This window comes from Chelmon rostratus, chromosome 22, assembly GCF_017976325.1.
Source record: "Chelmon rostratus isolate fCheRos1 chromosome 22, fCheRos1.pri, whole genome shotgun sequence".
Classification (NCBI taxonomy): Eukaryota; Metazoa; Chordata; class Actinopteri; order Chaetodontiformes; family Chaetodontidae; genus Chelmon; species Chelmon rostratus.
In genome coordinates, this window is record NC_055679.1 from 17,402,102 (window position 1) to 17,426,165 (window position 24,064).

At 44.0% G+C, this 24,064-nt stretch overlaps 3 protein-coding genes across 5 annotated transcripts; 2 read left to right on the forward strand and 1 right to left on the reverse strand.

The window, feature by feature from the left end:
• Positions 1-683: 683 nt before the first annotated feature.
• Positions 684-8,999, forward strand: itih2 (inter-alpha-trypsin inhibitor heavy chain 2). 2 transcript variants are annotated; one of them, XM_041963907.1, is made up of 21 exons: positions 684-779; positions 1,538-1,567; positions 1,779-1,817; positions 2,170-2,342; positions 2,426-2,530; positions 2,604-2,766; positions 2,845-2,952; positions 3,153-3,281; positions 3,361-3,477; positions 3,621-3,789; positions 3,887-4,012; positions 4,103-4,284; positions 4,754-4,939; positions 5,684-5,823; positions 5,935-6,107; positions 6,948-7,103; positions 7,248-7,361; positions 7,477-7,675; positions 7,761-7,933; positions 8,655-8,766; positions 8,852-8,999. In XM_041963907.1, exons 1-21 carry the CDS (start codon positions 684-686, stop codon positions 8,997-8,999), a joined length of 2,838 nt encoding a protein of 945 aa, XP_041819841.1. The 2 variants fall into 2 exon arrangements, with proteins under 2 accessions (XP_041819841.1, XP_041819842.1); XM_041963908.1 differs by having other exon boundaries at positions 6,954-7,103.
• Positions 9,000-9,191: 192 nt separating this feature from the next.
• Positions 9,192-12,485, reverse strand: kin (Kin17 DNA and RNA binding protein). The gene is made up of 12 exons (XM_041964192.1): positions 12,254-12,485; positions 12,066-12,160; positions 11,917-11,960; positions 11,710-11,832; positions 10,868-11,052; positions 10,720-10,768; positions 10,514-10,565; positions 10,285-10,420; positions 10,082-10,210; positions 9,834-9,933; positions 9,605-9,705; positions 9,192-9,442 (listed from the first exon to the last, which is right to left on the reverse strand). Exons 1-12 carry the CDS (start codon positions 12,365-12,367, stop codon positions 9,383-9,385), a joined length of 1,188 nt encoding a protein of 395 aa, XP_041820126.1. The 5' UTR covers positions 12,368-12,485; the 3' UTR covers positions 9,192-9,382.
• A 1,196-nt stretch (positions 12,486-13,681) lies between these two features.
• Positions 13,682-18,294, forward strand: atp5f1c (ATP synthase F1 subunit gamma). 2 transcript variants are annotated; one of them, XM_041964007.1, is made up of 9 exons: positions 13,682-13,762; positions 14,351-14,385; positions 15,268-15,399; positions 15,502-15,709; positions 16,291-16,434; positions 16,523-16,587; positions 16,673-16,828; positions 17,570-17,666; positions 18,093-18,294. In XM_041964007.1, the coding sequence occupies exons 1-9, from the start codon at positions 13,722-13,724 to the stop codon at positions 18,094-18,096; spliced, it is 882 nt and encodes a 293-aa protein (XP_041819941.1). In that variant the 5' UTR covers positions 13,682-13,721; the 3' UTR covers positions 18,097-18,294. The 2 variants fall into 2 exon arrangements, with proteins under 2 accessions (XP_041819941.1, XP_041819942.1); XM_041964008.1 differs by lacking the exon at positions 18,093-18,294 and having other exon boundaries at positions 17,570-17,670.
• Positions 18,295-24,064: the final 5,770 nt, after the last annotated feature.

The window sequence follows — 24,064 nt, forward strand, 5'->3', positions numbered from 1 at the left end:
ATGAATATTCTGTGTTATGGAGTTAAAATCATTCATTGTGTCTTGTTTCACTTCAGTTTTTCTTTATTTTTAAATCAGACTTTGTATTTATATGATTGTTTTTCGGTTAAAGTGAAAAAAAAAACAATATATCAAACCCACTCTGCCCTAAAAACCAAACATTTAGTCAAAATCTAATTGGCAATAAAAAAAATCCAGCTGTAGCTTCACACTGAACGAGATTAAAAAGGTTTACTCTGGTGCCATCTTGTGGACAAGTGGGCACAATGCAACATTACATCTTTCCCATGTTAACTAGATAAACTTTATCTGGCCTTTTACAAAGCTGCTACCGCAGTATCAGACACAGCTCAGACTGATATTTGGCCAAATGTGCAGCATGATGGTGACTTTTATATCAGAGTTAGAACAATCTGATGTGAAATCTCTGTTTAATCTGAACGAGTCAGATCTGTCCTATTTACCCAGCCCACTCTGCAGGTCAAGTTTCAAAGTTTCCTTCTTGCTTCTGGGTTACATGAAACACAACAAATATTGACTGGGGCCAGGAGTCAATCAGTTCAGTGGATTTTAACCTTCTGTTTTCAGCTCGGCTGTGTGTCTCCCCGCAGAAGGACCGACCGACTCCCAGTGTTGTGTGTTGTGTTTTTTATATGTGTGTTTGAGCCCACAGGCCTGGAAACATGAGGCGTCTGCTGCTGCTGCTTCTGGGGCTCCTGCTCCTCCATCAGGGCCGCTGCTTTGAGTTTGTGATAGATGGAGAATGGGAGGACGAGACGGTGAGTCGGAGGGTGTTGACATCTCTGGAAAACAGTGTTTATGCAGCTTTTTATTCACAGGATGGAGTTAAAGCAATTGATACTGATCAATCAGGGTGAGGATCAAACTGGTTGGGATTCATGAATGGAAAGAAAGTCAAAATGAACATGTTTATTCTGGTGTAAATGAGTAATTCTGCATCTGTTGGTGGTTGTTGGACTTATTTTAATCATTGACAGTTTTGAACATTATAGTTTTTTATGGGATTTTCAGATTTTCACATGAAATTAAAGTGAAATTTCGAAAAACTGTTTCAAAGACCAAAAGTTTTTCTTATCAGAAGTAATACGAGAGCAGCGAACTGTAAATCACTTGAGAGCGTTTTTGTGTAAACATAAATATTTGAAAGTAAATCTAAATTCTTGGCCTTATTTCTGACCGTTAACTCTCTTCAAAACTCACCTCTGCATGTCAGAAGGGTCGTGTCTTGCTTTTATTTCATGATCTCTGAAGTTTGTCTAAATGTGATTTGTAGAACACCAGCAGCTCTGAACTGATGTGTAAATAATGTACTTTTATTCATCTTACTCGGTTTATTATGCTCGACGGTTCATTCTGATCTTTCATCATTATTACAATGATCTTTAAATGTGACCTTTGACCTTTAAAACTCAGTTAAAAAGTCCCTTTTGTTGCACACATCTTACTCGCTTCACCAGATTAAATAAACATGAGGGTTAAATCTGATTTTCATCATAATTTTCTTTCTCGCCACCAGTCGCATCTGGATCATCGGGAGAGACACAAGGTGAGCTCTTCTTCCAAAAAACCGGACTTTCCTTATTTATCCACATGCCTAACTGTGTGACTCATGGCATGAAATGTGGGTTTGTTTGTCTCGTTGATGCTGATTACACAAACAAGCTATCCGGCGTCTTAATAACTGCACTCTGTGAGATATGATCTCCTCAGACAGCTGATGAAGGCAGTGTGAAGCTGATGACTTGTGTTTGTTTCAGAGAGCGATATTGACCAGCGAGGAGCAGGAAGACTTTGAGGTATGACCCTCCGCTTGTTGTTCGAGCCCACTCCACTGTGGCAGAGTTTAACCTTATCTAATAGTCAATATGCTGCTGTTTGGAGAGATTCCCATGACTGACGGGTTATTGACTTTGCTCCTGTTAATCCTGCTCTGCCTCCGTTTTTGTCAGTCTTTCTCTGCCTGTATTTGTCTTTATATAATCTCAAACTTTGACAAGATCTTTCTGATGTAAGTTTGACCCCTTGCTAACAAAGTAATGCCCTGCGTGCAGCACCATAAACCAAAGCAGCCATGTTTGATGCATGTACACCAGGATCTCGAGACTCTGCTCAGTATCCCCCTCTCTTATTCTGCCAATGCCTGCGCAGGCCATCCGTGGAGATGACATCACCGTCAAGAGCTACAAGGTGGAGAGCCGGATCACGTCTCGCTTCGCCCACACCACCGTCAGGAGCTCCGTGGTCAATTCGGGCTCCAAGGCCCAGAGCATCGGCTTCAACGTCCAGATCCCCAAACGAGCTTTCATCACCAACTTCACCATGTGAGCCCAGTTTCACGCAGTCTGAGCGGCCTTTTCAATAGAGCTCATGAGGTTTGAACTCGCCTGAACGCTTTCTGTTGCAGGAATGTGAATGGGATAACGTTTGTGGGCTCGGTGAAGGAGAAGACGGTCGCCAGGAACCTGTACGCCCAGGCCAGAGCCAGAGGCAAGGCAGCAGGCATCGTCAGGTACCGAAGCAGCCTCTTGGATTTACGATCCGCTGTGGCGCGTCAGACAGACTGAGGTGTTTCTGCTTTACAGGACTAATTCCCAGGAAATGGAGACCTTTAAGACAGAAGTCCACGTTCCTCCTGGCAGCAACATAGAGTTTGAGCTCCACTACCAGGAGATGGTGCACAGGAAGCTGGGCTCCTACGAGCACTCGCTGCACCTGCAGCCCGGGAGGCTGGTGCCACAGTTCCAGGTAAGAATATCATGACATCTGTATGTTGCAGGACCGTAGGTGTTCGTGCAGTCATCTCTGACCCTGGTCTCTCTTCAGGTGGATGTCTACATCTTTGAGCCGAAGGGCATTGCTGTGGTACAAACAGTAAACACGCTTGGAGCGCAGTTTACAGACCTGATCAAAGTTACATCAACCAAAGACAAGGTGAGACCAGAAAACAGATGCAGATCCAGAGAAATCTGTTAGCTGTTAGCTGAATCACACAAGATTCCAACCAAACTCCACTAGAACTGTTCAGCAGCTTCTGAGATATGATGAAAATTAACAAAATTTTAAAGAACATACACACAAGACCCCCAATTTTAATAATAATGATAATTAATGTGCACTGTCTGTGTCCTCAGGCTCACATTGTCTTCAAGCCCAACATACAGCAGCAGAGAAAGTGTGACAACTGCACAGACAGCGCTATCGACGGCGTCTTCACGGTCAAATATGACGTGACGAGGGACAGCAATGCCGGGGAACTACAGGTGTGGCACACTCATCCACGAGTACAGTTTAAAGCCTCGTTAGCGAACTCGTTTCATAGCTGAAAACTGCTTCCTCCAGGTCTCGGATGGTCACTTCGTCCAGTTCTTCGCTCCCTCCAACCTCTCGCCTCTTCCAAAAAACATTGTGTTCGTCATTGACGTCAGCGGATCCATGTGGGGCGTTAAGATGAAGCAAGTAAGTGACGGTTGCTTACGCAGATGGAGTTTGGTGCACTTTGACCCCTCCAGCTCCTGCTCATTCTCCATCCCTCCTTTGTAAAACACTCCCACCGTGTGGCCATTCGGCAGAATGCGTTTAATCCCAAACTCCTCTCACAGACCGTGGAGGCCATGCAGGCTATTTTGGATGACCTGACCATAGACGATCACTTCAGCATCATTGACTTCAACCATAATGTGCGTTGCTGGAGCGAGGAGCTGGTCCCCGCCTCCTCTATTCAAGTCGCAGACGCCAAGAAATACATCCAGAACATCAAACCCAACGGAGGTTTGTGAAAATACGATTCTTTAATGAAGCAGGAGGCCTTTTCGATTGCTCTGATAACCTGCTGAACATAAACACCTTTACTGACCTTTGACCCCAGGTACCAACATCAACGAGGCCCTGATGAGAGCAGTTCAGATGCTGGTGAGGGCGTCCAATCAGGGGCTCATCGACCCTCGCTCCGTCTCCATGATCATCCTGGTGTCTGATGGAGACCCCACTGTGGGTAAGACAGTTCAGATTGATCAACCAATCTGAGTTCTACCGTCAAAGCAGCTCCTCATCATCAACACGCTGCTCTGCCTGGTTTTTGTAGGTGAGATCAAGCTCAGCACCATCCAGAAGAATGTGAAGCGGGTGATGAGGGAGGAGTTTTCCCTCTTCTCATTGGGCATCGGCTTCGACGTGGACTATGACTTCCTGGAACGCATCGCCATGGAGAACAGGGGCATGGCTCAGAGGATCTACGCCAACCACGATGCTGCAGAGCAGCTGCGGGTACAAAACCTTTCCTTTAGCAAACAACTCACCCGTCTGTCCTCTAAACTCAACCAAAAACCCGAAGCAGCTTTGTGTCCCATGTGAAGGTGGAATAGCTCCATGCATCATATGCCTGTATTGCTGCATATCATGGAAAAATGTCTTATTTTCAGATGGAATATTTTAAATTAATGCATTCGCTGCACTTAAGGTGTAAGTGCGGCGATATGCAGAACTTTAGTAACAAAGGCAGAAGTCTTATATGCAAACATGATAAAACCAAGCTGACGTCACCTTCTGCATCTTCTGATTTGTTCAACTTGAAGTTTAACAAATGCAGCTTTTACGCAGATCCAAAATGGAACTGGCTATTGGAACCCAGCGTGGGTCATGATAAGCCTTAAACTCTACAGGAGATCAGGGTTTGGTTCCCTTGAAGATTAACAGGATCCTCTTCATCTGAGTCTCCCTCCTCTCCCCCCTGCAGACGTTCTACAGCCAGGTCTCCTCTCCTCTGCTGAGGAGGATCACCATCCAGTTCCCGGAGGACTCGGTGTCGGACGTCACCCAGAACCGCTTCGACAAATACTTCAGCGGCTCAGAGCTGGTGGTGGCCGGGAAGGTGCTGCCGTCTGAGAGCAACACCCTGACCAGCTTCACCACTGCGTCCGCCGTGAGTACAACCAACAACCATTAACAACATGTTTCTTACGCAGTCAGTGTTACCTCATCAGGTCACCAACAGTCATTTACGTGAAGCAGTCTGAGAGGTTTTGAGATGAAAATCAAACCTCATCTTGAACCTGCACTGGACTCGTGGCTGATTGGCTTGACTTGAAAGTCATGAATCCATCGACTCTAAAATCATCCCATGCTAACACATTAGCACAAACTGAAATTAACTGCATGTAGAAATGGAGCCAGACCAGATAAAAACACGCTCACTGTTGCCTCATCCACACGTACAGGAGTATTTTTTTGTGCTTTGGCCTTTCATCCAAACAGTCACACAGATTTAGGTCCCTGAAAACAAGATTTATTTGCAGGAGGAGAATTTGTGCAATGGCGGAAGTGGAGGTGCTAACCTTGCTAACAAGACTTTTAGACTTTTACATGTTTGCACGTAAGGAATTCGTAACTCCAGTTGCACATAGCCTACCAGTAACCCCTTTTTTCAGTCTTCTGATTGGCCAACATGGCTTTCGGGTCGAGGGTTAATTAATTTAAAGCTTGACCTATTCAGGAGGCATTACGGCTAACCGAAGTGTAGTGGTGAAACATCTCCACTAAACAACCAATTTAAGGAAGTGTGTGTCACATGAACACACATTTAGAAGTTGAGGGTTCAAAGCCATGAGTGAAGGGAAGAAATGAGGCCTAGTACCACCAGTGTCCTTTGTCCCATCCCGTCCTACAGTCCCGCCTGGACATCACCCTGGAGACAGAGGCTGACACCACGGAGCTGGACATGGAGCTGGCCAAGCAGCAGCACTCGTTCACGGGCTTCGCCAGACAAATGTGGGCGTACATCACCATCAAACAGCTCATCGCTGAAAGGTGGGAGAGAGAAATAAATAAACTCAAAGTGTCTTAAAAATCACAATCAGAATCCAAATCTGTGAATTTATGTCAGTATTTGACGGCGGCGGCGGCGCGGCTCTCCTGCAGGTCTCTGGCTCCGACGGCCGTCAAGAAGAGGAAGATCACCCAGCGGATCATGTCGCTGGCTGTGGAGCATCAGTTCGTCACTCCTCTCACCGCTCTGCTGGTGGAGAGCGAGGACGCCACCGAGAGGCTGCTGGCCGACTCCCCGAGAGACCCCAAGCATGGCTGCTGCTCAGGTGCCTGACAGAAGATAGGCTGTTTCAGTGCTGACCGATGTGAGGTGTTTGGTTTGAATTTAAAGGACAGAAATAATTAATAAATAATCACCAAAAAGTAACAATAACAATAAAACAATCAACTTAATGTTCTTAATAACTAACTGAATTACACTTTACCTGGAGTGTGGTGCTGATTCAGCAGATTTGCAGCCACCTTTTCCTTTCGCTCTGCAGTATTTAAAATTTACATCAAATTAGAGGGACTCTCAGAGAGCGCAGACCTCCACCGATAGTCCACCCTTCTACGATCTGCAAGTCTGCAAGTGCAACCATTGTATATGTCTGGATGCTTCCAAACTAATAGAATTTCACATTTGGATGTGAGTAGAATTAGTTGCACGATATGTGTGTATTCATGTTTCCATAGCTGCACCTCAGCTGCGTTACAGTTGTATTGATTCTCCCATGAAAACACTGAGTGCTCCATGACGGCCTCTTCCTGCATGAAGTTTGAGCAGCTGCTTGTGAGGGTTTCTGGTACCTGTCGCTGTTGAACTTTACTGCCCTCTACTGGATTTTAAGATGTATGGCATCTATCAGGGCTCAACGCTCTATTTCGCGATGTTAATGAAAGTGAAAAATAAAATGTGTGTATTCGCCTCATGATATGGATCCACTCCAAAATGTAATGGGTTCTTTCTTGGACCCCGCTACACCCTTCAACCAAGTTTCATGAGTATCGGGTCAGTAGTTTTTCTGTAGGTGGTGATGGTTATGACATTACATCCACAAAATCAAAGACTGACCATGCTGATGAAGCAACGTCTGGGTTTCCTTCATACTATGTCGTGTTTGTAGGAGGAGGAATAGGAGGAGGCTCGGCGTCCTCGGGTCTGGCTCCGGTCCGTGTTGTCTACCAGCCTCCACCCTGGGTCCAGATGACCACTATGGCCCCTCCGAGTCAGGCTGAGAAGGGTCCGGAGGAGTGGGCCCAGCCTCAACAGATCAACTTAGGTAACACACACACACACACACACACACACACACACACACACACACACTTCTGCTGACTTCCATTCGATCATGACAACACTTCCAGCTGCAGAGTTGAATGTGAACGGTACTCAATGTGTGACGAGCTCAGTGTTTCTCACCCAGTGGATAACGACCCTCACTTCATCATCCACCTGCCCAGAAGCAACATGGACGTCTGCTTCAACATCGACTCCAAACCTGGTCACATTCTTAACCTGGTGTCTGACAGAGGAACAGGTACCCAGTGTCGTAAAATATCTGTTCTGATGTGTTTGCTACATGTGCTACCTATTTCCAATGCTAAGCTAAGTGAATAAAGCGTGACACTTCACGCCGCTCTCCTGTCCTAAAGGTGTGGTGGTGAACGGCCAGCTGATTGGCTCTAAGCAGATGCACAAAAACAAACTGAGCACGTACTTCGGCACCATCTCGGTCTACTACCAGCCCGATGGAGTCGGCGTGACCGTCAGCCCCGTCAGCATCGCCATGACGGACGACAGGAACAACCACTCCTTCACCTGGGGGGCCACGGCTGACATCGCACAGGATGGGTAACCCCCTTTCATTGCGGCGTCCGACCTGCTGCCTGGACGTCAGGGTCTTTTTGTCTCATGCCGTCATGTTTCTGTGTTTCAGGGTGAGGATTTCCATTGTGAAGGACTCTCATGTTTCCATCATAATAAATGATAACATCCAGGTGATAGTGCTACTTCACCGTGTGTGGAAAAAACATCCAATCAACGTTGACTTCCTTGGACTCTACATCGCCAACGACAACCAGTACTCCCCTCTGGTCCACGGACTCATAGGTACGTCTCTGTGATGTCACAAGCATCTAGTGGCCATTAGTGGTACTGCATCTGTACTGCCATGGAGGCAGCTACTGAGGCAAACTATATGAGATTTTAATGTTTTAATTATTTTTATTTATAATATCTCCATGGATTAGAGCTAACTAATGAACTAGACTAATAGACCTTAGACAGATGTTTAATTCTGGGTCCAATTAAGACTTTGATCAAAATAAAAAAACATGGCTGACAGATCAAACGCATGAAACCACATCTGCTCAGTCCGGCAATTCCAGCATATTCACGTTGACATACTACCATTACTTATAATAATAATATTATTTCCAGCAGGTCACTGTGGTCCCTTCTCATTACTTACTCCACGACATTGTTAACAAACCACAAATTATGCATGTTTTCCTCCTTAGTGTTTCACATTATTTTAGCATTCCCATAATTCTCAAACTTAGGCTGCTAATAACGGATATTTTGTGTGCATGTCCAGTATTTTAAAATACGATCATGTTCTTCCAGTTCATGGTTCTCATGCATTAACGTGTAAGTTGCATTCATCAAGATGCTTTTATTGTCATCCTCCTTTGAGAGCTTTCAGACGGTGAAACTGTTCACTAACAAAGTCAGGCTGTTTGAACGACTTCTTGTGACAGGATGAGGCAGGTTTTGTAGACTTTGTATTAATGCAGTGGACTTGAAGCTGAAAGTGTGTGTCATCCTACAGGGCAGTTTTCTACAGAGCCTGAGGTGAGTGTGTCCGACATCCACGAAGGGGTCGACCCCCTGAAGAAGGAGGCCACCATGGAGGTGAAGGGCAACAGGCTGCACGTCACCAGGTACGCCTGAATAGAAATGTGTCATGTAAGACTGATTTCTGTACAAACCCATTTCATATTAAAACTCTGTGTGTGTGTGTGTTAGGGGCTGGCAGAAGGACTACAGGCGTGATAGGAGGCGCGGCTCAAACATCTACTGCTGGTTCATACACAACAGCGGGAAGGGCTTCATCGACGGCCACTACACCGACTACATCGTTCCACATCTCAACAGCTTCCTCCAGACGCTCTGAGCAGCCAGAAACACATTCAAGTCCCCCGTGCTGCTACGAATCCCCCCGGGTCAGTGAGAAAAAGCCAAACTGGAGCCAGAAGAACTTGTTTGGCGTCTCGTTGCATCTCCATCTTCTCGATTTTCAACTTTTCTTTTAAAATCCTAAGTGTTTTTTTTTCTTTCCTAATTATTTTCCAAAGAGCACCAGACGTCAGCTTTGTTGAATTTATTTGGAGAAAATGTACATCTGCAATGTAAAGATCAACTTGAACATCAGTCAATACAAAATAAAAAAGAAATTGAACGTCGAAATGCTGCTCTGTGGGGTGTGTGGATATGTACAGGTGAATCTTGGGGGAGAAACTCTGACACAGTAGAGTCTCAGTCCTGGAGGCTGTTAGTTCAGGCCAGTTTGGAGAAATCCTCATAGGCGACGTCCACTCTCTTCCCTTTCTGATTACCCTAAAGATGAGAGAAGACGAAGCTTTAACGATAGCTGCAGCTGCAACGAAGCAGCAAAAATGAAAACATGTAACTTAAAGTGAATGCAGCTCATGGAATAAAGCGTGTTTTGATGAAGCTGATGGTGCTGCTGATGAAGGGGTGGAGACTGAGGATGCTCACCGAGTCGAGCGTGAGCGTAGCGCTGAAGTTTTTCTCGTTTATTCCCTCCAGCAGCGCCTCGGTGTCTCTGTGCGGTCCGTTCAGGATCAGGACCCGTTTACCTGCAGGACGTTTGACGAGGACAGAAAAACACAGCTGAGGTGCTTGATGTTTCCACCTCATCCATGATTTCACATTCAGGGTTCTGTAGCACGTTGTTCATAAGCACTAAAGGGTTTTGGTAGCTTACCTGGTGCAGGTATGACTGTCTCTACGTGATTCTGGTCCAATTTCAGTTTGTCTCCGGAGTCGATCATCTTCACCACCGCTGCATATTTGTCTCGCACCTCCTACGACAACAGAGAAAGGACAATATTCACACTCAGCTTCGTTCCAGCATAAAACAAAACAATCAAACTGATTTTATCACCGCTGTTCGCTCGTGTCGCTTCCAGTCGGGACACAGTCTCACCCCTAGTAGATACAAAGCATGGTTACCGTGACGACAGCCTTCTTCTTGTGGTACTTCTCTCCCAGCCTCTTGGTGACAACTTTGACCACGATGTTGGGCTGCATCCAGTAATCTGTTCTGACCGCCTGCTGCTTCTTCTTCTTCTGCTCCTCCATCTGAAAAAAAAGCATCTTTCAGAACACTCGTCCGGAACGAACGCAAACACAAACCCGTCGAGGTGACCGTTTACCTCCATGATCTCCTCCAGAGCGGATTTCTTCTTCTTCTCCGCCCTTGAGTCTAAACTGGAGGACGTGTCTTTCCTCTTTGTGGACGATGATGATGATGCTGCTGCTGCTTTGAGAGCGCTAGCACCCAGAGAAGAACTACAGGGAGACACAAAAAGTGTCAGACAAAATGATTTCATTATGTTGATAATGAGGCAGAATAATTAGCGTCCTGCACAGAGACTTCTGTACCTGGATTTGGAAGGACCGGCTACACATGCAGAGGCGCCCAGGTTGAAAGCAACTGCACAAACACACGTGAAGGTGAGCGGAAAGAAATGCATCAGAAGGTCAGTCTAATGTTTTCTAGCAGAATCAAAGAATATCCTGATTCAATAAGACGTCTCAGAGAAAACTTTCACCTGAAAATTATGTTTTTCTGCCGTTTATTGTCTCACCTTTTTCTTCTTCACTCTCGCGTTTCAGCTCTGTGTAAACTGGAGTCTCCTGTTGAATAAAATCCAGAACAAAACATGATTTAATTTTGATCTTGACGTAGCCGAACTGAGCGCGTGCGAAGATGAAGTCTGCCCAGCCGGCACTCACGTCGGTCTCCTTGCCATCGCGGCCTCTGCGGACCTGCTCCTCGATGAACCTGGCGCTCCGCTCTTCGTCGTCCAGCTCCTGCTTCTTCTTCCTCGCCTGCTCCTCTTGCCGGCGGATGGTCTCGGGGTCGCGGTCGATGTACTGGATGTACCAGCCTTTAGGGGTCTCGTCGACCTTACACAAACCTGACAGTAACATTTAGTAAATAATAAGTAAAATAATCCCTCTATAATGAAGCAATGTAACCATCACACAACACATTTTACAAGCTTCTTTACAATCTCTTCTTATCAATTTCTTTCTTTCACCCCGATTTCTAACTGTTTTCTGAAAAATACAATTTTTAAAATGTTTTTTAAATCACTAAGTTTGGGTTTTTGGGTTGCTGGATCCAATCACTTCCTGGCTGCTTGGTTCAGAGCTGTGATTTAAAGGATCTGATGCAGATATTTCAAGATATTCTTCAGCCTTTGCCATAAACTCTTCAACATTTAATATTTAAAATTTGTGTTGGTACTAAATTACTTAATATGTAATTCTGTTTCTCCAAATTGTAATCATGCTCCTGATACTTCTGTCTACTCTGTACTTAAGTACTGTACAAATTTGAGATACTTTAAAGTTGATACTTCCACTCCGCCACATTTCAGAGGGAAATACTGTACTGTTTACTCCAAGCTTTGATTATTGTATGCATGGCTACACGTAATGAGAATATTAGTGGACTATTAATTTTCATTAGCCAAGTAAACATCTTAGTAGGAATGTTGTCTTTTAAAGATAAAGAGTGTGACTGGCAGGAAAGGTGTGCAGGTGGATGCTGTCGCGCTGGCTCAGCTCACCTTCTCTGCCCAGCCACTTGGTGAAGTCAGTGAGAGTCTCCCACTGGGTGGAGTTCATGTGGACGTGCTCTCGGTCGCTGATGTATTCGTTGTAGACAATGTTGTTGTGCACTCGTTTGGTCCCTGCAGATGGAAAGAAGAACAGATTGAGGCAGTGCTGATAGGAAACAGCTGCTGTTTCCTAACATCTGGAGAGTTGGGACTCACCGAAACGTCTCCTGAGCAGCTCCACGAAGTCGCTTTTGAACTCACTGGGACAAAAGAAAGCAGAATGAATGCACCGCTAACATGTTTTACATCTCATGACACTGAGAACAAACACACACACACACACACACCGGCATGAATGAACTCACTCAGAGAAATAGTCCATGAACTTGTTGGGGTCCTCTGAAGCCAGCAGCAGCTGCCTCTGGTGGGACTCTGACATGCAGTGACATTTGAAACCGTTCTGTCAACAAACCGAACAAAACACACGAAGTGAAAATCAATCAACAGCAACAACACCTGAACAAAAATACGACAGAGTTTCTGAACATCTCACCTCATCTCGACATTGTTTTTGACACATCTGACAGTACCACCTCAACTTCTGGAGACCTTTGGATTTGATCCGGTTGGCTATTGCCTTTGGTGAGAGAAAATCTGCTTTTCCCATTCTGAGCAGCTACAACAAACATAAAAGAGCTGCGAATGATGCAGTACTATCACTTAAACTGAGAAAAAGTCTGCTCGAAAAGCGCTTCAGCCACGAACAACCACCGATATAAACAGCTTCCGCGTGTTAAGCGTCATAACCTCGCGCGAAAGCTTGAATCACGCGATAACTGTAGTTGCGTTCACGACTTATTGTAAGCTTCGTGTTTTACCCCATCTGTCGTGTTTTATGAAGCAACTAAAACATTTCGTTGTATGAGTGGAACAAATTTAATTTGGACCAAGTTTGTGGCTCCCACGTGATTGTAGATTGAGATTTTTATATTAATGAATACATTCACGTGGAGTTTACGGTCAGTTTGCGTTCTCAGTGATAAAGGCAAGCTATTTTTTACTTTTATTTTAGAAACCGAACAGCCATATCATATGACCGAATTTAAGCAAAATAAATGTGTTGTATAAGAAAATATTAAATAACAGGAATTAAAATGTTATTTTTCATGAATCTGCTTACAAAGGGTGAAATGTCGACAGTGGGTCCTACAACATGGACAAGGCCATACATCACGCCTGGCTGCCATCTTGGCATCACTAGAGTCGCAATTTTGGAAACAAGTTAAAGATCTTCTTCACTGCGGTTCGTGGAAATGTTTGGGTACGGACGGACAGATGAGTCTTCGAGGATTCAGGATATACCTCCAAAACAATGGTAAGTGTTTTAAAAAGACCTGGAGAGGGTTTCAAATGGGACTTGTTGTTTTTAAGTAAAACAGGTGTGCAGAGCTACCTGTGTGTCTCAAATGGTCGTAAGTACAATAGTCCCAATTGTGAAAACGGTGTTTACACAAGGTGCACAAACTTGGCCAACACTTTCACTAGAAGTTGCTGTTGACCATTCTCATGCTATTAAATTTTACCTACAAACATGTTTGCCTGTTTCATAGGATGGAATGGATATTATAATGTTGACAGAATGTTAAATTTGGAGCACGAATACGGAAAAAGGAATTTCCATTACACAACTACATAGATAAAGTTTTGAAAAATTAAGAGTTGGTCAGTAAAGCATGAATAAATCGGCCATCTCGCCTACAAATGGATAGTATATGTAAATGATGTAATTAAATTTAGCACGTATTTTAAACATGGGTTTTGAGTAACAGATTCGACATGTTTCACAAGAAATAAACGCACTAAAAGGATCATGTCCGTTTTTAGTTGCGTGGTGGGTTCGGTCATGATTGTGAACTTCATCTTTACGATATTTGTGGCAGTCTTTGAAGGCAGCATTCCTCCATTTTGCCTTTAACTTGCGCCTGCGCAGTCCTGCGTGTCTGACCTTCATAGGAGTAACGATGTTCGCCAGGACCAGCGCGTTGGTGTTCTCCCCACAATGGTAAAGTCAAAGATATTTGAATACTTTTGCATTATTTGATTATATCTTCTTTGTATTTACTTCATGTATATATGTCATTCGTATAAGTGTGTAATTTCTGGTCTGTACTGCATGCAGTTATTGAATGCAAGGACATGCTAACGTGGAGGCCGCGGCTAATGAATGACAGCGGTGTGCTGCAACGCGAACGTTCAGCCGGCTACAAGCTAATGCTAGCTTAGCTGTCATTTAGTGGCTAAAACGTTCTGACTTTGAGCGAGAAGCTAGTGAAGAGAGTAAATCAATGAATGACTGAACAGATTGTTTTACTACAGTGTTTGATACTTGCATCAGTGACAGCGATATTGTTAGCTTGGGCTAACTGTCAAAGCTTTGTCAGTGTGCAGTGAGGAATAAGTTAAGCTAGCGGATGCTAGCGCTCTTGCAAAGCTAGCAAGCAGCAAAGTAAATATTCTTCAAGTTTGATTCAAATTCGTGTATGCTAACGTGACCTTAACTACCACTGTTAATGTTAGACTTTGTTAGTAATGCTGTTTCCTGTTGATGAAGCTTGCAGCTAAAGCTCACATGCACTTTCTCTGTTTTCAGTGGGCAGGTCAGGAACATGGCTACCTTGAAGGACAGTAAGTACTTTTGTATACTACCATGCTAACATGAAAAAACAACAGATTAACAACACATTACAGACTATAATCGCACACTGATCACACCCCAGATGCAAAATCTGAATCGTTGATGTCAAAATCTGGTACATTTCGAGGAAAATGTTAAACTCACCTGTGTAAATCCATAAGTCTCTGCAGGGGTTCACCTGTTTGCTCCAAGACAAACTGCAAAATATGATTTTAGTATCTTTTATTAATCTTCTGCAAAGATTGTCATGTAATCTTCTACTAGTGTATAATTAGGTTTTTACTAAATCTTACTTGCTGTGGTCTGTTTTGGTGGAAGGTTATTCTGCAGGCAGCTGAAGAAACGGTCAAAGACAAATTAAAATAAGCTTGTCCAAGTGGTTCACAAAAGGTTTTTATTAGATCTGCAGAAATTAATCAATTAGTTTGTCAACAGTTGAATTAATCAGCAACTATTTTGATAGTTGATAAATTGGTTTAACTTTACGTTATGTATTAAATGTCAGAATTTTGTGGTTTCTTCACTCTATGACAGTAAACTGATTATCTTTTGAGTTGTGGACTAAAGACATTTGAGGATGTCATCTTGGGCTTTGAAATACACATTTTTCACAAATGTCTGATATTTTTGTAGATCAAAAACTAATCAATTAAAGAAAATAATCGAATAATCATGTGTTGCAAACATAGTTTTTAATACTAAGAGGGTTTGCCAGTGAATAAAAGATCATTAATTTGCCTGATATGTGGATGTAGTTTGGTGTGTTGGTCTCATGTTGTGTAGCATATTCCACGTTTACTGTACAGCTTCACAGTTGGTTGTATATAATCCATATCAGTGTCAGACTCCGTAACATCCTCTCTTCTCTCTAGTCACCATTCGGTTGAAGTCCATCAAGAACATCCAGAAAATCACCAAGTCCATGAAAATGGTGGCCGCTGCCAAGTACGCCCGTGCTGAGAGGCAGCTGAAGCCGGCCAGAGTCTACGGCACCGGTGCTCTGGGTACGTGCATTCATGTTGTCTGTCGCTTGCTATAAGTAGGATCTTACTCGTAATGGCTGTTACAGCGGGCTAACGTTCCACTGTTTCCTCTCTGCCCTGCAGCCCTGTACGAGAAGGCCGACATCAAAGTGCCGGAGGACAAGCCCGCCAAGCATTTGATCGTTGGCGTGACTTCCGACCGTGGACTCTGTGGTGCCATCCACTCCGGTGTGGCCAAGCTCATTAAGAGCGAGATTGCCAACCTGACCAGCGCTGGCAATGAGGTCATGGTGATCAATGTGGGAGACAAGCTGAGAGGCCTGCTGCACAGGTAGGAATAAAAGTTCAACCTCCTAAAGTTCATCATAACAGATGAAAGACGTGTCAGGTCCAGTGTTGTTGAAGGGTTTCAGAATAACAAACTCCTGACTAGTTTCTCTGCTCTCAATGCTGCTAATGCCACATGCAAAGTAGCTATTTACAGTTTTAGCAATCATTTTATTATGCTCAAGTTCATATTACACTAATTAATTGATGGTTATTTTAGTTGCTTTGTCGGCTCTTGCAGCTTCACTCAATCAATCGGAACAGATTGATGGACAGTTTGTTTTTGAGACAAAGTTCTGAAAACCAGGAAGGGAAATCTTGCTAAGTTTTTCTGAGTATTACAAGTTTTCACTGTCTCTGATACAACTGTGTTCTCTGCAGGCTGAAATGATAATTAGCTCAGAGTTTCATTATGTCTTTCTCATATGAAGAGATTGATTTAAAATTGGTTTATGGTCAAGAAACAGTTGAGAACCTGATTCAGGCCAGCATGGGGCTACAAATCAGAATCCATATTTAATAGAAATCTAAATATTAATCAGAATTAAGTGCGCAGCTGATCGTTTTCTTACTGTTCCTCATCAGAACTCATGGAAAGCACATCCTCCTGAACTGTAAGGAGGTCGGCCGCAAGCCCCCCAGCTTCGGTGATGCTTCTATTGTTGCCACTGAGCTCCTCAACTGTGGATATGAATTTGACAAGGGCTCTGTCGTCTTCAACAGATTCAGGTACGATTCTTCACATTCCATAAGCTGAGAGATTGAGTTGTCTGTTTAAATGGGTAAAATCAGAAAAATAAATCTTTCTCTTCTGCAGGTCTGTCATCTCATACAAAACGGACCAGAAGCCTTTGTTTTCCACGGACGTAGTTTCTAACGCAGGTAGTTTTTGTTTGGCTGAAACATTTTGCACAGATCTCAGGTTTCCCAACCAGAGAGATACTGAACATCTGTGTTCTGTGTGCAGAGAGCATGGGCATCTATGATGACATCGATGCTGACGTGCTGAGGAACTACCAGGAGTTTGCTCTGGTCAACATCATCTACCTGGCCCTGAGGGAGTCCTCCACCAGTGAGCAGAGTGCCAGGATGACTGCTATGGACAGCGCCAGCAAGAACGCCTGTAAGACTCTGGACTTCCTCGCTAACCTGTTTCACATTCCTGACAGGAAGTAGCTGACACAACCTGATTTCAACCATCATGGGAAACTGGGGTCCATCCCAATACCCACTCCTGCAGTACTCGTCATGTGTCTGTTTGTGTCACGTGTTCCTGGTAACTGCCACGGTGTCCAAGTGCCTGTTTATCTTGACTAACGAGGGCGTCCCATCACTCACTAAAATACAAATGCTATTACAAGATAACAGTATAAAACACACATTCAGTGGCAGAGAGGAGTTCCTACAAATACTAAAGCAGTTTAATCAAGTTTAACAAGCTTGGAGGTGTCTTGTCTGTAAAAGAGACAAATCATGATATCATTAAAAATATCATTTGACTGGAATAAAAAGGCCAGATTAGCTCTGAATTCCACTTTGAAGGGTTGTCAGAAGTTTGGTTATGAGCTGTGTGTTGGTATTCTTCCAGTTTATCCGTGCTTTAGACTGTAAGTGTTGGTGTTGGGATCCAGACCCTCAAAACAAAAGATGACTGACAGAAAATGTATTGATTATTCACGTCAATTTGTTTCAAGTCATTTATCAAGTGAAAATACCAGATGTTCTCAAAATGTGAGAATTTTCTGCTTTTCAGTTTTGGGTCAAGTTAAAGACCTTGGACATTTTATATACTGAATGATTCATTGATTTAGTTTGAGTCGGGCTCTTAGACTTTGGCTGACGGGTTTCTCTCGCTCCCCTTCAGCTGAGATGATTGACAAGCTGACCCTCACCTTCAATCGCACCAGACAGGCCGTCATCACCAAGGAGCTCATTGAGATCATCTCCGGAGCTGCTGCCCTGTAAGTCTCTCCATCTCTTCATCTCCCACTTTATTCCACCTCTTTTCTGTCGCTCTCTGTTCATCTGCAGATTTTCCTCCTCTGTCACTCCGCTAACCTTCGAGTCCTCTTTATGTCTCTCCTACAAAAGATTCCCTCACTTCTTTTTTTTTTAAAGAAATGTCTAAAATCATATTCTGTGGTGACTGATTCTTCTCTCTGCCACAATCTGCTCCTCCTCATCCTCTGCTGGACTCAGGAACTGAGGAGGTAACAGTGTAGAGTCAGATCCCTGCAGGGCTAGTTTACAGCTCATGTAGAAAACTCTTTGATGTAATATCCAGATGCCCTTTAGGTGCCCAGTTTCTAGCTTGTTAAACTCAGTCCGGCAAAGAGAAAGCGCTGTCGGTGCTCCGTGTTCTTACTTTTGTTTCTCTTTCTTTGCAGATAAACGGGCCAGATCGTCGCTTCCATCACCTAGAGCTCTTCAAAGTACTTCAGGCACGTGTTGTTGAGTCTATGAACATTTGTGCTTCTATTTGTAAAATATATGGAGAAAATAAACCTCTTACAGATTCCTCATCCTCTCTTCAGCCCTTGTATCTGTTTTTTTTTGTTTTTGCCCCACAATAAAAGCTGATGACGGAGACAGATGAATGTTGGTGCTTCACTCTCAACCTGAATGTTTGACTCAGTTGGCGTGAATAGTTGCTGTTTTGCATCGTGCAGCCAGTAACCGTAAGGTGAGTTAGTACACAAAGCACTGACAGTTCAGCGTGGTTATTCCTTCAGTAAATGTCACCTTTTGTGAAGTCAGTATTTTTGAAAGGTTTTGATCATCTTTGAGGCTCTACATCGGATCAATATCAGACTTCACGAAGCAGTTTATCGGCCATGAAGTGACCGATCCAGTCTGTGTTTGAGCGTTCAGTCACAGTAGCTCGCATAAAAACGAGTCCCACGCAAAGGTGGGATCAGCACGTCTAATTGTTGGGGGTTTGGTGTGCTAATGTGAATGAGCAGGTAAAAATGAATCAGTAATGGCTGATATTTTATGCACCAGATTTAAAAAGATGAAACAAACTTTTGAGACTTCGTGACTTTTTTTTTTTTTTTTTTTTAGCAGCTATACCAACGATCATGTAATAAAATATGTTTGGGCATATGCTGTTTTGTTAATATCAACTCTTTGTCACACAATTTTAAACTCATTATTTTAAAGCCACGAAAATATATTTCAGCTAAACAATATCCCCGAACTTCCTAGAACGTATCTCGACTTATAAAAGCTGCAGGTTAGTGCTGATGTCTCAAACTTCCTTAATTTAAAAAAACATTCTGGTTTGAATCTCTGATCTGTTTCTCAAATTTCTGAATTGTCACTGTTCTAAATTCAACTTCGTTTGCTCTGTGATCTGCTTTGATGGCAAACTTTGTCTTACAAAGGTAAGTTAACACTGAGGGTCCTAAAAACCATCCATCAAACTCAGCATCCTCGTGCACGGCGCCCAGTTCCACACAGCAAAGGATGCTCCAAATAAAAGGCAGTTGACCCTCTTGTGCAAATGGAAACGTCTATCATTTGTAGACGGGGATCAATAAATCTCTGAATCGTGTAGCTTCAGCGAACAGGAGCGCTGCTCACGTCTCAGTTGAAGCCGATGGGTTGCATTTCATGCAGTGTCCACCAGGCTGCGCTGTCTGATAAGAAATCTGCAGCTTTTCAGTCTTAAGCAACAACCTGCTTGTAAGTGAAGCTCAAACAGGGTCCAGCTGTGTTCACCTCTGAAATAACACGTTCCTCTGGTTCGCTGTGTGACAGCCGGTTTAGTTCTGGTCAGCTGAGCCACCAGATCCAGCATCTGATCTGAGTGCAGCCTTTCTGGAGAGATCTTGTGGTTTCTCATGTTAATGCAGACCAAAACTTGCATGTTTAGCTTCCTGGCAGCAGTTTCTGCCAAATAAAGACAGAAAACAAGGCAGAAAGTGATTGTGGTTTGCATTTATTATTGTTTGTGTGTCCGAATGCCTTTGTGCATGCCTGTGTGTGCATATGGATGTGTGTGTGTGTGTGTGCGCGCGCGCATACATGTCCTGCAGGCCTTGTTTGTCTATTGTATTTGTGCTTGTTATTGTTTACTCCTGAGGGGAGTGGGGAGCGATTGCATCTGAACACTGAAATTACAGCGATGCCAGACTGTGATAAAGGCAGCCAGAGAGCAGCAGCCTTCTCATCTCCCCCGTGCAGGCGAGGCCCAGCAGTTCAGCATCACATGGATGTGGGTGAGGAAGGGGGAGAAGGCGGAGGAGGGCTTTGTCATTTCGAGAGTTTTGCAGAATTTAGGTCACAAATGAGTTAATTTTCCTGGATTCAGGGCTGTGCATGATGGATAGATTGTGGAGGGTGAGAGCAGGTAGTTTCTTTCTTTGAATGTTTTGTTTTGCGGAAAAGTCGGTGAGAAGAAGAACCAGGAAGTCCAGCTGAAAGGCTTATCACACCCGGTTTATTCCCCTTTGTGGCAGGGCGGTATGAAGTCTGGAAAGCGTCTCTGCTGCAGTAATTTTCTTCTCTGTCTTCGTGCTTGCAAGGCAAACAGTCAGTTTATCACAAGTCGCACACCACAATGTGCTCTACCTGGTTTCAGAGCCGGTTTTAAGACTGTGGGGGGCGAGTCCAAGTCAGGATGCAAGTCTTTCTTACTTTAAAGTGACAATATAAACATTTCAGGTCTGTTAACACAGTACAACTTAATTTGATTTAATGACTTTGACTGAAGGTGTGAGGCTGTGCAACTCTGTTAACTCATGACGCTTCTATGTATTTGATTGGCCCACGCTGACCTGAGTGCAGTACAGGTGAGGCTTAAATGCCTTAAAGCATGTTGATGGTTTAGTTACGACACCGATAGAAAGCAGAGGTGCAAGGAAACACTTCATACTAACTCAACGCTGCTGCCTACGGCTGCAACTAACTGTTATTTTCATTGTCAGTTAACCTCTCGATTACTTTCGTGATCAATCGATTAGTTGTTTGGTCTATAAAAAGTCAGAAAATGGTAGAAATCAGTGTTTCCCAAAGCGCGAGACGACGTCCTCAAATGTCTTGTTTTGTCCACAACCCAAAGATGTTCAGTTTACCGTCACAGAGGAGTGAAGAAACAGAAAGTAAATACATTTAAGAAGGTGGAATCATAAAATTAAGGCAAATTTTTCTTAAGAAATGACTCAAACTGAATTATTTAATAGCTGATTGTTGTAGTTCTTGTTCTGCCGTACTCATACTGACTAGTACTGCACATACACACTCTGCTGCTGACTGCTAACTGACCTGGTTACTTAAAGTTTATGTGCTTAATGCTTAATGATATATTTATTATATTATATTATTTCTAGGCTGTTTTATCCGTCACAAGATATTTTATGTGCATCTATTCTGCACAACCTGTTTACAGTTTATATATTTACTATTACTACGCCTGTCTACTACATATACTTATACTATATTTTACATTATATTTTAGCTGTTGTACTATTTTATAGTCTTAGATTCTAATTAGATTTTACCGATGTGGCTTTTTTCTATACATATTTGTCTGAAGGTTGTTGACTGAAACTGTTCTGCAGGTGACAATAAAGAGCTTATTTAACAGTACGATTTAGCTAAAAAACATTAATTACAAAACTTTATCCACAATTCCTGCTGTAATTACCTTGAACTTGATCTCTGTGCTGCATCTTTCTTCATCTTTCCTTTATGTCCTTGCAACATGTGTACTTTTAATTTTCATACTCTAAGTACATTTTCCTGATAATACGTACATACTTTTACTTAAGTACGGTTTTGAATGCAGGACTTTTACTTGTAGAGTTTATTGCAGTATTGCTCCGTTTGCTGAGGTAACTAACTAACTCGACTGCAGAGAAAGAAAACATGACACACAGTTTATCTTTCAACCTGTTCTCATTCCAAGGACGTCAGATACCAACATTTTATCTCATCCTCTCTAAACCGTGTTCATTTAGCCTGCCAGAAAACCTTTCTGACACGTGGTTAATGTTGTGAAACAGTCCCGATGTGGTTGGGTTTGAGCACCAAAATAAGTATGTTTATGTATGTGATGTTAACGTTAACATTAATGCAGCAACATGTTTCAAACAAGGAGCAACAAAAGGCTGGGAAAGATGTGGAACGCTCCAAAAACACCTGTTTGGATCATTCCACAGGTAAACAGGTTGATTGGTAACAGGTGATAGCATCATGATTGAAAGGCTCAGTGGTTCACAGCGAGGATGGAGCGAGGTTCAACACCTTGTGAACACATGATTTGGTTAAATCGTCACTAAACACAGCATGTTTGATTGGTTGTGTTTCCATTATGTTTTCCACGGCTCAAAGCTTCCTTGTGCGTCTGAACATGACATCATGTGACGACCTGAGAACGAGAGGAGTCTGCCACACCTCTGAGAGTGTGTAGCTGTGTACTGTGAGGGTGATTTGACTGTTGGCACCTGAATGAAACGGCTCTAACATCTGCACCTGAGTGACTGAAGAGAAAAGACTAAATGTGTGTGTGTGTGTGTGTGTGTTCCTGCGAGGGAGTGTGTGCATGCCTCTCTGCATTAAGGAGTGTGTAAAGGTGTGTGTGTGTGTGTGTGTGAGAACGAGTGAAGACATCTGAACATTGTGTTCGGGGGCCCCGCCGCCGCTCTGTATTAGCTTCACCTCGTTATCGTTATCGCCCTCCTCCATTGTGGCATGAAGGGCGGAAAATGATTAGAGGAACAGGTGACAATGGAGGCAGAGATTTCTGCCTTTACCCGGGGCAGCGCCACTGTCAGGTACAGCAGCATTACACTCAAAAGAAAAGACGAGGGCCGCCGCACAAAAGAGCTCCTTTCTTACTTTAAAACACTCACGTCTCCTTCAGGAGGGCAGGATGGGCGTTCGTGGGAGCCAATTGACTTCCCTCCATCCCTCCATCCGTCTCTCAGGTAATCACAGGAAGAAAGATGAGAGCTGTGAGGCTTTCCACTCCTCCTCCTCCTCCTCTTCCTCACTCTCCCTTCTTTTTCTCTGATCAGAGAGGAGAAAGAGGGAGAGATAGCGACGAAGGAGGGGAAGGCAGGAAGCGAGGCCGAGGCTGTTTCCCACGGCGACGGCTGTAGTAACTCTGATGTAGTAACGCTGAGGCATTATCTCATTCAACCCCCCTCCCCTTATCTCAATGCGTTCCCCTCCCTCTTCCCCCCCCCCCCAGCCTTACACAAAGCTATCTGCTCTGTGGACTTTTCTGACTATTTATGTCGGACAAGGTCAGGATCGTTTAAACCGCTCTGCCTCTCTCAGCCCCTGCAGATGAGATAGCGAGGGAAGGAGGGAGAAACGATCGATTCCCGCCGCCACGCAGATTTATCCCCCCCCTCCCCCTCCGCGTTCGCCTCCCCTCTCCCGATGAGGTTTTGCACCGAGCCGGGAGGGAGGGAGGGTCACCGTCGCCGGCCTCATCAGTCTCTTTAACACCCGTGGCGTTTAAAATACAGTAGCAGCCCTTAAACTGGCCACTTTTCTCCCGGCCCAAATGAGAGCCGTCCCCCCATCAATCTGGCCGAGTCGGGTTTCAGAGGGGCGTGAATGGTGAGGCCTGTTGAGATGGAGGGAGGAAGAGATTTAGACGGGGGAAGTGGCGGCCTGTATCATTCACAGGGCTGTTTTACAAATGAAGTGGGGCACTTACTCAGGCTGAAGGCTTGATTGTGAAGTGGGCTGGGAAGTGGGACACTAACCAGTCGGAAGAATGAGGCTTAGAGGGCCAATAAAGATACTGATATTTAGGGTTGAAAGCGGCTGATGGCTGATATTTACTGATGCTGTTCAGAGTCTGTGATATGGTGATCAGCTGGCAGCTGCTTCAGGGTGACTGACGGGATTCTGGACAGTCCCAAATCCTGAATCCTGTCCTGCTTGTCCCCAAAATTTTTGAGTTTTGAGTCTGTCGCCTGCATGAATTATGGCTGTTGTAGTTGTTTAGCCGTGCAGCCACAGCACTGCACTGATGAAATGAATAAAATAAAAATGAATGATATGTTCAGATAATGATTTACATGCAGTTTTGTACAACACAGTGTTTCTTTTTCCTGATGACAGGAAGTTGATTTCATGAACAAAAGTGATTGATGATGTTTGATTGTTCTTTGATCCTGACCGTAATGCACAGAAGGCCAGACCCTGTCCTCACTTCCACCTGTTCTCATCTGGTCCCCCTTAGCTGCTCAATGCTGTCTTTTCTTCAAGCGTCCTGTTAATTTTACTGATTTCCTAATGAGGTTTTGTATGTCGTGTTTTTTTGTCTGTTGCTGGCTATCAAAGGAGATTCACGAGGGTCGGCTACAACGAGCACAACGAGTGTTAGCCATGCTAA